Source organism: Helicoverpa zea, chromosome 3 (assembly GCF_022581195.2).
Source record: "Helicoverpa zea isolate HzStark_Cry1AcR chromosome 3, ilHelZeax1.1, whole genome shotgun sequence".
NCBI lineage: Eukaryota > Metazoa > Arthropoda > Insecta > Lepidoptera > Noctuidae > Helicoverpa > Helicoverpa zea.
Genome location: NC_061454.1, coordinates 9,257,942 through 9,270,736, shown reverse-complemented (window position 1 = coordinate 9,270,736; position 12,795 = coordinate 9,257,942). Strand labels below are relative to the sequence as shown.

At 36.3% G+C, this 12,795-nt stretch overlaps 3 protein-coding genes across 3 annotated transcripts; 1 reads left to right on the top strand and 2 right to left on the bottom strand.

Moving 5' to 3' along the window:
* Window positions 1–471: 471 nt before the first annotated feature.
* LOC124646255 (carbonyl reductase [NADPH] 1-like) lies at window positions 472–1,832 on the bottom strand. Its single transcript, XM_047186372.1, has one exon. The coding sequence runs from the start codon at window positions 1,702–1,704 to the stop codon at window positions 871–873; it is 834 nt and encodes a 277-aa protein (XP_047042328.1). The 5' UTR covers window positions 1,705–1,832; the 3' UTR covers window positions 472–870.
* Window positions 1,833–2,911: 1,079 nt separating this feature from the next.
* Window positions 2,912–7,588, bottom strand: LOC124646182 (transmembrane 9 superfamily member 4). The gene is made up of 9 exons (XM_047186266.1): window positions 7,457–7,588; window positions 6,997–7,382; window positions 6,764–6,919; window positions 6,308–6,585; window positions 6,015–6,218; window positions 5,273–5,690; window positions 4,713–4,896; window positions 4,354–4,492; window positions 2,912–3,406 (listed from the first exon to the last, which is right to left on the bottom strand). Exons 1-9 carry the CDS (start codon window positions 7,463–7,465, stop codon window positions 3,306–3,308), a joined length of 1,875 nt encoding a protein of 624 aa, XP_047042222.1. The 5' UTR covers window positions 7,466–7,588; the 3' UTR covers window positions 2,912–3,305.
* Window positions 7,589–8,341: 753 nt separating this feature from the next.
* LOC124646023 (neuroguidin) lies at window positions 8,342–11,207 on the top strand. The gene is made up of 3 exons (XM_047186039.1): window positions 8,342–8,591; window positions 8,887–9,865; window positions 10,832–11,207. The coding sequence occupies exons 1-2, from the start codon at window positions 8,583–8,585 to the stop codon at window positions 9,778–9,780; spliced, it is 903 nt and encodes a 300-aa protein (XP_047041995.1). The 5' UTR covers window positions 8,342–8,582; the 3' UTR covers window positions 9,781–9,865; window positions 10,832–11,207.
* Window positions 11,208–12,795: the final 1,588 nt, after the last annotated feature.

The window sequence follows — 12,795 nt, the reverse complement described above, 5'->3', positions numbered from 1 at the left end:
CGAGTTATCAAGGGGTTATCAAACCAGTACACTGTTGGTATAATAATATAATTATTATGTTGTTGTCTGCCTTGTTTGAGTCATTTATTTATATTTAAATATATTATGAAATATTTTAGTTGTTATGTGTTATGTAGGTATTCCTATAAGAAAATAATCGAGACATTAAAGGAGTAGAAGTTAATACTTGGTCCTGTTGCCTGTTGTACGAATCTAATTCATACAACCTGGTTAAGATATTAGGTAGAGATAGCTTACGTTTGCGTTCAGTAACTAAATACCTATAATTTTATTTAGACTGCAGTATTATGATTAAAAGTATGTTTTTTTTTTTTAATTAATTTAAACTAATTAATGTTTAAAATCTATTTGATCACTTTTGTGACCAATTATGCTGAATACTCATTCATGTTAAATTATATACTATTTTAAAAATATTCAAAGGTTATGTAAATTGCAAAGAGTAACAAGTACATATCAAGATATTTAATCAAAAGAAATAAGAAGTGTTTTTTTAACAGGTACCTACTATATTTACTAACAAATTTTACATCATCCTGCACAGTGATGATGGCCTTGATAAGGGAACAGATATAATAAATTTAATTTTATTAATAATTAGTTACAATTAGGCCAACAAAGAATATAATGTATTGTTTGTTACATTGCTGTATAAGTAAATCATTCACAACCTCCATGACAGGAAATATAAGTACATATCTTATTATACAGTATATTCTCTGATGTACGTAACAAATGAAAACATTTCAACTAAAAGAAATCATATATTTTAGTTTAAAGTGCATGTGACACTGATATCACAGGATTAACATGGTTGTAACACTAACAATTTTAAAAGCCATTACATCCTTAGTCATCCCAATTAACATGATGACAGTCATGCCAAATGAACGCTCCTTTGAGTGACTGGGGCGCCTCCAGGGCCAAGTACAGAGGTGCCCGTGCCCCTCGCTCTGGAGTGAAGTCACCCATTCCTTTTGTCATATCAGTCATTACAAATCCAGGGTGGACACAGTTAATGGAAATGTCTTTGCCTTGTGCCAGAAACTGCCGTTGCTGTACAAATGTTAGTGCTGACATAGCCACTTTTGACACTTTGTAATCTCCAAAATGCCCTGCCATCGAAACAAATGAACTCCTACCATTTTTAGCTGCTCGCAACAGCTCATTTACAAACTCTAATATTTCTTCAACCGTAAGGTCCTCCTTAACCAATGTGTCTAGCCAGACTTGTTTGCGTATGTTGGATAATAGGCCCCAATCACTGCTAATGTTTATTATTCTGGCTGTGTTGGAAAGTAGAGGGTATAATATCTTAGAAATGGTCAACAAACTCATAAAGTTGGTATCGATGAGTTTCTTGGCGTCTTCGTGAGATGAGATAGCCTTATCGAAGTCTAGGATGCCGGCGTTGTTTACCAAAACATCGATTCCAGAGTGATGTGTTGCGATGTGTGTAGCTAAATCTTGAATACTTTTTTCACATGTGACGTCCAGTATGTGGAATAGAGGTTTTAGGCCTAAATCTTGTAATTTCTCAACGGCTTGTCGTCCTCTTTCCTCGTTTCTAGCAGTAAGGTACACAGCACCATCAAACTTTTGGCACAGCCCTTTCACTATTTCGAATCCTATGCCTCTGTTGCCTCCAGTTACTATTGCTACTTTGGTTTCCATTTTGTACATAGAAATTTAGAAACTTAATATTAATTACGTAGAAAATACTACGTTTTTAATGTAAAAATAAATATTTATTTTATCAATGCTTCTGATGACATTTCGCTTTTCCGGTCATTTTTGACATTTTCAAACGTTGGGTTGACATTGACACAGACACTGACATACACAAATACCACAGACTATATATTTTGGTGATATGAATCGTCCCATAATTATTCGTCCTCTGTCCTCTCCTCGCCTCGGAATAATGAATCTAAATGGAACTGCCATACCTATGGAAAAACATGCATACCTACGCACGAAAATACAGCACAGCTAAACATGGCGTTTTAGTGTAGCATCTCGAGTTTAATGGATTGTTGTCTCTATCGACAAAGGTATCCTTGGCAGTCGTTACGGATCATCGAAAGCCAGAAAGTCTAATAACTAGTCTTACCAAGGGGTATCGGGGTGCCTAAATCGGGATGATCGGTGATCGTCTTCAAATTTCAGGGGCCCGATTCTCCTATGTTAAAAATGTCAAAATCGAATAGTAATTGAATCGCAATAAGATCGGAATAGCAGTTTTAACCATATCGGGCATTCTGCTACTAATATAAGACCAATCGTATTCCAACGACATTCGATTGGTTTGCGATTGGTCTGCTATTTTGGTGATTTTAGTCTATACGGTAGTTTGCTCTACAATCATATTGCAATCGTAAATCATTTGCAGACAAAATAGCGGAATGCCACATACGCACATTACGCTTTTATCGTAATCGAGTCGTGATTAGATCGCAGTCGAATGTGAATCGTATTTCGCTTAAGTAAAATTAGGAGAATCGGGCCCCTGATAGGCAGTCGCTCTGCGTCGCGTCATTGCTCTGACTCTAAAGACGTTTACATTAAAGAAGGATACAGATTGTTTTCTACATAGACACATTTCTACGATGATTTATACTTATAGTCCTGTAAAAATTGTAAATAATCAAGGGAAATAGTCTATGCAATACGTATTTATTTAATACATCATATCGCTTTAAAACATCATTTATTCATATGAAGATGTGCATTTAAGAAGAGCACATAAGCAGCAGGGCAGCATCAGCTTAGTGATGGGCTGATGCTGCCCTGCTGAAACTCACGAAACATCCCTACAACAAGCGACTCGACAGTGAACCAGGGGATTCTTTTAAATAGGATGCATCAGATATAAGTAAAAAATCACAACTGTACCTCTAAAAAGATTTTAATATCCACTATGAGTGTTTTGAAATTCAAATAAGAGTAACTTAAAAACACTAAGTATTTTTGCAATTAATAATGATGAGAATGAGAAATAGTAACAGTTTGAGACAGCAGGTATTTGCAAAAATCGGAGATTTAGTGAAATTCACGAACAAAGCAGGCAGTGTTTCTGTTATCTTAAAATCAAAATAATACAAAATGAACCTTAATTTAAAATCAGATAAAACTATGCTTTTAAAATGCAATGTTCACTACAAACTTACCTATTTACACAAATCATACATATGCACAAGATTAAACAGCAAAAGATCTTTGTTCAATTCATTCATCACACATACAGACTTAAATAAACTTTATATTAACTACTATAAATAAATTTAATCAATCTTTACTGCTGCATAAATTTTTCTTATAAAAGTGTATGCTGCGAAAAATCCAATAGTGCCAGTCAGAAGCCAAAATGTTAATACCATAAGTCCTGAAAAAACAAGAAACAATCATTAAGATAAAATACACCCTATGCTACTCGCAGATAATGTGGCTTTCGAGAGGTAAAAGAATTTTTATAATCGATCAATCTATACAAATGAAAATATTGTTGGTGTACCAAAGGGCACGTAAGTCCCCTCTTTGAGGAGTGGCTCGGGAGGAGTCACGGCGCCCTCACGTACCGCATGACGCAGGTCCTCACCGGACACGGTTGTTTCGGGAGGTACCTGCACCGCATCGGTCGTGAGGAGGCGCCCGGGTGTCACCATTGTGCGGACAGCCCCGAGGACACGGTGGACCACACAGTCCAGGAGTGCCCCGCATGGGAGGGGCACCGCCGGGTCCTCGTCGAGGCTTTGGGCGGCGGCGACCTCTCGCGTCCGGCCCTGGTTCAGGCCATGGTCCGGGGCGAGAGGGAATGGGATGCCGTCGCCTCCTTCTGCGAAGCGGTCATGCTCGAGAAGGAGGAGGCGGAACGCCAGAGAGTTCGCACCTCTCATCCCGGCCGCCGCGCTGGACCAGGTAGACACCATGGGCGCCGGGTGTCGCGAGATGACTCCCGGCCACCGTAGGCGTGGGTCTGTGGGCGGTGAGTTCGGGTGGCTCATCGACCCTCTGTCTTTCTAGACGACAGACCCGTGACGACGGCGCGCGTTGTTCCACGCGCTCCTCAAAGAGATGTCAGCAACCCCAGCGGGGCCCAGCAGGGCCAAGGCCTGCCGGGGCTGCGGGTTGTTCGAAAGAGATACCGCGGCCCTGGTATATAAAAGGCCCATGACGGAACACGACGGTTTTTAGTCAGTAAGAGTCTGACACTCCCTCTCCGCTGCTAACCCACAGCGGAAGGGGTCATTTGATGATTTTTAACGTCGTTAAAAAAAAAAAAAAAAAAAAAATGGTGTACCAAAACACACAAATATAGTTCAACTTATTTACCTGTGTATCCAATATACAGCAATGTTGGTATAAATTCGGTGATTTCCAATTTTGTGAAAAAGTAAAATATTGAGTATATCAAAATATACACTGCAGAACCACCCGAAACAATAAAACTCTTCCACCACCAATGATAATCCTGTAAATAAGGAAGAGAAACAATAAACTTGTATTATCAATTTTTTTTTATATATAAGGCGCCACCTAGACGATCAATTTGCGCAATAGTGCGACAAAATTATAATGGAGTAGACATTTTTGTGACTAATTATTTGCACAATTCGTAATAATCCGAAATTTCGATCGTCGAGGCTGGCCCCAAGTATGTGCTTCAATTCTAATATTATGAAGATAGTTACCTCTCCACAGAGTTGGAAATAAACCATTACAATGGATATTTGTGATACAGAAACCACCAATATACAAAAAACGAGGAACAAAAATCCAAACAGGTAATAAAATTGGTTTTCCCACAAAGCATTGAAAATGAAAAATAATTCAATGAATACAGCCCCAAACGGTAGAATGCCAGCCATCAAAATACTGAAACAATTTTTTTGTAAGTTAATTATTATGCTTAACATAAATAAAAAAAAATACTTTATATATAACTTGCTGTTCCCGCGGTTTCGCTCACTCTCGTCTCGGGAGAACCACTTGCCACAGCCGGACAAAAAATAGCATATGTGCTTTGTCATAAAGTCGATACTATTTGAGTGTGTAGGTATGTATGTGTTACGCGCGCAAACGCCTGAACCAATTTTGGTGAAACTTGGCAGTAAAATAGCTTATACATCAGAACGACATACAGGGTACTTCTAATACGGCTGTGGGAAGTGTGCAGCTGGTCCATGAGGAAGTGGGTGAAACCGCTGGCTGAAGCTTGTTGAATCATAAATAGTAAAAGTTGAAATCTTACCAAATAAATATATTCATGTACCAAACTTGTTCAGGGACTTTCCTTGGAATAAAGTTAGTTCTTACTGGATGTTGGAATGGTTGCTTACGACATCCAAAGTAGTACCCCAAATACACTAATGGCAAAGAGATGCAGAACCACAAACATAATAACGCCATCATGGTGGAAAATGGAACTGCGCCACTGGAATGTTTTCCCATAATGAAAAAGTTTAAAAAGAAACATGTGCCAAACACAATTGCTGGATATAATGTAGCTGTGAGAAATGCGGCCTGTTTCCATTGTTTCCCTTTCATGGTGTTGTATAAACGTGCTGAGTAGTAACCCGCAATGAGACCCATGAAAACATAGAGGAATATGGCTGCGGTCATCAACGCACCACGGCTAGCCGGCGACAACATGCCAAGCATAGCAATAACTGAAAAAAAAAAGATTATAAGCAAAGCAAACCACATAAACTATACAAACTTAGTTTTATTCTAACAATTCACAAAAATGCTGATACGAGAGTCAAAACTTTTTGCTCATTATTTTATTATCTACAAATAGCTGATACAAAAGCATTTTAATTTTCAAACCCGCCATTGAGGTTTTAATTATTCTGATTATGATAAATTTCCAACAATTCGAGATTAATATCCAATTAATTCTTATCTAACTTATTATGCAAGGCAAAACGAAACTAAAATTTGTTCTTGTCCATTATTTTTAACAATGATGTAAAAAGTTATTGATTACTCACAAATTGTGATGAGGGCCATTAGGAAGACTTGGATGCCACTGCCAATTACAGCAGCAAATAACATTCTTTTAGGTGGAGGTCGAAACACATCACCATGAACCAATTTCCAGCCAGTCTCTTCCATCATGTCATCAATACTCTCGTCAGAATTATAACGAGCTATATCTCTTCTTAATGTGCGCACCATTATCATGGTCAAAATACCTGAACATTATATTTTAATAATAAATACCCTGATTGATTGAAAATATCTATAACACAATGCTACAAAACAACAAAAATAAAAAAGTTACCTGATAAGAAAAACAACACTACAATAGAATTCACAATAGAAAACCAATGTATTTGTACATCTTTCATGCCTAAATAAATATCCCAACGGGAAGCCCAGCTTATGTCAGACTCTCCCCACTCTACAGAATATGTAAAATATAACTTTGTGCCAGTGTCTTCATTGACAAGTTGAGGACTCGGGTCATTTGGGAACTGGCATGAATCATCAACAAAGGTGAGATCATCTTTATCCACAGAAACAGTCTCCACTTCAAATCCAACAACTCTGTAAGAGTCCCTGGAAAAATATAATAGTAAATTTTAATTTTCTTTATTAGCAAACAGAATTAGATTTTACACTCAATATAGTGAAAAGAATAAGCCTCTTTTAATTGTATTTATTTTTAAATCTCTATGAAAGTTAACATACAAAGCGTAACATTCAAGAGCTCCAGAGTAGAAACACAAATACTTACTGGCTATGCTTATGATATTTGAGCAATAGCTTCAAATGATTATTGATGTAGGCTTTGCCTTTAGACATAAAACCAAGGCGATATCCTTGTTCTATGCTTCTTTCGGAAGTATCACTGTTAGTGATTCTGGTAGCCACCGGTAAATTATCCACTAGCCTGAAAATTTTTATGGATTAATCTATGTGTAACAAAATTTTCAATGAGCAAAAACAAATAAGATATTGATTACTTACAAATGCACAAAATATTCATGTTCAATGCGACTAGCAACTTTTTCAGATTCCTCTACACTCCAGTTTATGGGATTATTTTTATGATGACACAGAAGCCTGCATTTTATATTCTCTGCCATATGGACTTCATACGGCGTATTTACTATGCGGTCTCCACGTAATACTTCGCCTAAATTTTCTGATTTGTATACAAATGTTCCATTCTTGGGTAAACATAGAGGTAAGGAATAATATTCATATGGAAGTTGGGTGTGTATACTGGTCATTTTAACAGCTTTAACTTCAATCCTCTGACCTTTTTTAAATTCCACCGGAGCCACCCCGGGTACGTAGAATCCATTACTAAAGTGAATCAAGCTACTAAGTAAAAAGCAATGTTTGAGGACCTGAAAAATGCAATCAGATATATATAATGCTAATATAAATCTTATTTTTGTAGTTGTACTGAATTGATACGTACCGATAACATATTTCAATAAATATTATATTCAGTTAAAATTAAAGGAAAATATAATCATTATACAGTCGCTGCTGCTTCGTACGTCTCCCATCTGTCAGTCTTTCTGTCAATCCTTAGTACTTGACGTTGACATCAAAGTAACTGTCAGTACTGTCGCCTCTGTGAGTCTGTCATAGATCGATGTTCTGTGATCACTCTGAGGACATCATGGATGTAATGCGAGGCGCCTTAGTCCCAAATAAAGTAATTTTCTTAACGCGAGATTCATCTCAATACATACTTCTTACATTAAATATTTGCAATTATCAATATTAGTTTTTTAGTACGTTTGCTAAGGTTAGTAGTCATGAAACAACAGACTGTTGTCTATACTCTCTGACTCCCAGTATTAGGGTCATGGCTCAGTAAAGCGGCACCGCAACAGCAGCATTTAAGTCATTCAATTTAGAGCATTAAATCGTGTATATTATAATATATTTCGTAATGTCAATATGAAAAAGCCAACGGCGAGCAATCAGCGCGCTTGCCGCTACCACACAACTCGGCTCGCAGCCCGCGTGCTGCAAGCGAGCGGGCCTCATGCGTACAGCGCGCCGACGGCATGCCCATTACGCGCCGACTCCGAGTCGGCAGCAAAACAACGTCATTACGTCGTGTTCAATCATAACTGTCTTAAAATAATATTGAGTGCGGTGACAGCAAGCTTACACCTCGCGGCCGGTGCGCGGACGGCGAGCTGGCACCTTGCGGACAATGCGTAGTTAGCGCGCTGGCAGCTAGCCGCAGTCTTAATTGTAACTTAATTCGCCGCGACGCACGACTGTTGGGGTGCCGCTATAATGTGCCATGACCTTTAGTGTATAATCGCTCGCTCTGACTCTGACTGCTCTCTTCTGTTTGTGTCTATGGTCTGCGTGATTTTTTTTCCATCAATCAAGGAAAGTAAAAGAAAAATAAAACGCGCGTCGTTAGTCATATTCACAGAATTGTGATAATTTTGTAATTTTAAGCATTATTATTAATAAACATTTGATTATTTTTTAAAACAAACTGGCCGTCATTATTATATTTTAAGAATTGAAATAACAAACAAAACAAAACTAGAAGAGGTTAAGCAGTCAGCATCATGGTGCAGGTAAATGTTTTGAATTATTAATATATAAATCTTGTGATGAGTAATTTGATCACAGAATAAATGTATTCTGCAATAATTAAGCAAGATTTCCTAAAATAGTCATTTGTAATTTCGACGTATTTGCATGAGTAGGTACGCAAGATTCTAAGTATTACCTTCATCTCCAATCAGCAATCGTGAAAAGGCTCAGACTGAGGAAGTTTTCATAGGACTATATTATCCACTGGACAATAGAAGCAAATTGAATTTAATGATGCTATCTAACAAAATATTAATGTCTTTGTCACTGTTACAGGCTACAGACGAAATGGAGCAACCAGATCTTCCACAAGCTGTTAAATTGCTCAAGGAAATGAATACTAACGTCCAGCAAGTGTCACAGCTTGTAGACAACATGCTGGTCAGAGTTAAAAGTGGAGAACTGTCCACAGATAAAGGACTTAGCTTCTTGGAAATGAAGTATCAAATGCTTCTTAGTTATTTAATAAATCTGACCTATATAGTATTAAGAAAATGCTCTGGGGAAAGAATAGAATCAGATCCATCAATTGATCGGCTAATTGAGATAAGAACGGTTCTTGAAAAAATTAGACCCATTGATTCAAAATTGAAGTACCAAATTGACAAACTTGTTAAAACTGCTGTTATTGGTGGCACAACTGAAGATGATCCCCAATCATATCATGCTAACCCTTCCAATTTAGTAAGTAAAATAAATGATTCTGCCGAGGAGTCTAGTGAATCTTCAGATGAAGGCGAGGACAAAAAAGATAAGGTCAGTAAATCAAATATTTATGTGCCACCTAAATTAGCTGCTGTGCACTTTGATGAAAATACTTCAAGAATTGACAGTGAAAAGAAAAACAAAGAAAAGTCTAAGAAGCAATTCCTGAACTCAAGTATTATGCGTGAACTTAGAGAGGAATATTCTGAAGCTCCACTAGAAGTTGCCACAGGAAATCACGTCAAGCAGTCCATATCTAAATATGAGCAGGAGAAAACTGAATATGAAGAAAATTACCTCACTCGTTTGCCTGTTACAAAAGCAGAGAAAAATCGAAGGAAAAAGTTATCTACAGTAGGAATGATAGCTGATGAAATCACAGGCACAAGTAGCAATCGGTTGTCAAGGAAACACAAGATGAAATCTAAGAAAGGTAAAGGTTTTAAAAGAAGGCGTACCCAATGAGAGACATTCAAAATTATTATAAGTTTATTATTGTCAGATATAGGTACCTGTGACAAATCTTGTGACAGAAAATAATAGATTACCTATACTTCGGCCGTTCAGAGAATGCGTTCCTGACACCTATCAGTTAGTCACGACTAGTGATGGGCACAACATAACACTGAGTTCGTTACCGTTCCTTCAAAATGAACCGCCGCATTATTTTAAGATTATTTTCGTTTTAAATTGGCGGAATCATTTGTTTTATATTTTAGTTATTTAAGTGGAAACCAAAAAAAGGTAATATTCATATAATAAAATTGTTTTATTTATTCTTTGTTACAAGTACATTGAATTGAATGTGCGAACAGAATATTAATCAGACTCCGATTTGCTTGAGGAGGTGGTGTCTTCATCATCATCTTCGCCTACATGTATAATTATATTATTATCAATAACAGAATCAATCCTGATATCTCGGTCTAACAAAAGCCGGGTAATCAAATAAAAACAGATCGAAAACACTTGAAAAACGTGGTCTATGCGCACGAAACGACAACGGACGACTGTTTTAGCGTCACAAAATGGCGGCCCATAACGCCATTTGGGGTTACCATTTTTAATCTAAGTATAAAAATGCGGTTTGGTCATAGTTTTATTTTTATATTTCATAAACGTTATAATTAAGTCTTATAGTCCATTATTTTCCAATTCTTAAAAAGAAAATCAAAACGTATTATTTTATATTATAACTGTATAAGAACAGATTACGATACTTGCCTGTTATTTTTAGCACAGCACTACAAAATATAAACCGCTGACATAACCTTGTAATAGCGCAGTATAGATTTAGAAAAATATTGTTTACCAAGTTATTTGACACTCAGTTTGGCACAAAATTATAACATTCATTGATTATTGATATAATAATGTTGTTTTAATGCTCCTCAATTGTTAAAACGGTAAACAACCAGCAAAAATATTTTTATCGTAACTGCAACGCCATTGCAAAGTTACGTCGTCAGTTCAATCGCGACGTGTCAGGAACGCATTCTCTGAATGGCCGAACTATAATTGAATTGGCAACTACAGTCCTATGTTTTATTTAAATGTGTTAATGTTCAGATAAGTCTCTTGATTTATGTTTGAGTGATTAGGATTGGTTAACGTTTTTTGAATGTATTGTTTCCGAAAAGTAATACATAGTGTAATATTCTTACTAAAATATGGTAGAATAATATTCATATTAACTGTTACAAAAATCTAACTATTGTAAATACTTAAAAAGCTTTGAAATTCCAATATACATCCTTATGATAGATAGGATAGGGCACAGGGTAATTCTTATTTTACATAATAAGCCCTATTTAAAGTTTACTATGGTAAATTGAATTATGAATAAGTAATAAATACTATCAAAGAAAATAAAATCTTATAAAGAATTCATAGGTTGCTAATTTTCATTAAATACTATTGGCCTATATAGGTTTCCTATAACAGTGCAGCACCATCATTTTTGGTACCAGAATAATTTATCACCAGTTAAATTGCAATGAAAATCAAGTTTGAACACAATACCTAATTGCTGCAGGTTATTGATGGATAAGAAACTTCTCATAGAGATAATAATCTTTAATTTACATTTAGCTGAATTTACAGTCATGGGTAAGCTATTTTGGGATTCACATACAACTGCTTTCTTGCAAATAGCATTCCTCTACTAAAATCGGACCTCCGCCACCCGCTGATACCTAAAGGACATTGTTCAATTTTGGCCTAAGAACCGATGTGAATATAAATTATACTATAATTTTTATTTATTTTTATATTGTTTGAAACATATTTTAGTATTCCACGGACACTTCAAATAAAAAAATTCCAAATAAAAAGTAGGGTCACAATTATTGATGCCTTATAAAATGTTTCCGTCGGCCAGTGCTGCCAGTTTCGGAAGTTTTCGGGATTTCGGTAAATACGGATCGAATTGAGAACCTCCTTTCCGAAGTCGGTTATTAAAATTAGTTGCTAACACTTTATTCATTTAAATACCTAAACTGACTAGCTAGAAAAAAACTAGTATTTGTATAATGTTTTAAGATGGTTTTGAGCGAAATCGCGAATTTCTAGCTTGGCACTCGAGTAGGATTATAGTTTTCGTAATTGGCAACACTGGTGTACTTCAGTCAGTTTGCTAGAAGTCAGTTTGATAGCTTTGCGACTATCGTTTCTTTTGTGATTTTCTATGCGTTTCATGGTTTTATTCTAACAACTTTGGCTTGATTACGGACTCCGATTAGATTGCGTACTTGGTAGACTCGGCTTTGTGTGAAGAACTGGATTTTACTAGCATTTTCGGATATTGCTCTGTCTGTGATCGAATTTAGTTATATTATAATTACAACAATGGATGCAGAATATAGTATATTGTATAAATTGTGGATCTGCTGGAGGTTCTTTGGTATTAGAAAACGAAGATATACTTCGTTGCATACAACAATGGACCGTTCCCCGTATGGTAAGTGGTCTACGAAAGTGTTTTTCTAATTTTGATAAGAATGTTACTACCTACTTATGTTTTCATAAGCACACAATTTCTCGGTTTTCAAATCAATTGCCACAATTGCAAGTTACTTGATATTTACTAATGTTTTTTGTATTTATTATTACAGGTTGAAGCTCATGACCTTATATGTACGACGTGTTGGTCTCAAGCAGTCGAGCATAATAAGATGCAATGCACTGTTGGACGCAATTGTGTACTTTGTAAGAAGCTCCTACCATCAGGCATACTGTTGCAATTGTATCTTTGGGCGTAGAACAGTGGGCTGTTGTGCCCACATAATGACTATTATCTGGTATTTAAGCTGGGCGAGATACCAAAACTCAATTGAACCCCCTGCTCAGTTCTTAGATAATATATTATTGAGAAATATTGATGATTAAAAACCTTTAATTGAATATAAATATTGTTTTTATTGCACATCCTCGAAAACCTCTTTCATTGTTATTGGTAAACCTTACTTTAACTGTTAAATT

What these genes read in the sequence shown, in the direction of transcription:
- LOC124646255 (XM_047186372.1), bottom strand. Translation starts at nt 1,704, where the DNA reads ATGTACAAAATGGAAACCAAAGTAGCAATAGTAACTGGAGGCAACAGA.
- LOC124646182 (XM_047186266.1), bottom strand. An exon ending in CATGAATATTTTGTGCATTT is followed by an intron (nt 6,920 to 6,996) that starts GTAAGTAATCAA and finishes AAAAATTTTCAG; the next exon opens with GCTAGTGGATAATTTACCGG. An exon ending in AATGGCCCTCATCACAATTT is followed by an intron (nt 5,691 to 6,014) that starts GTGAGTAATCAA and finishes TTTTTTTTTCAG; the next exon opens with TTATTGCTATGCTTGGCATG.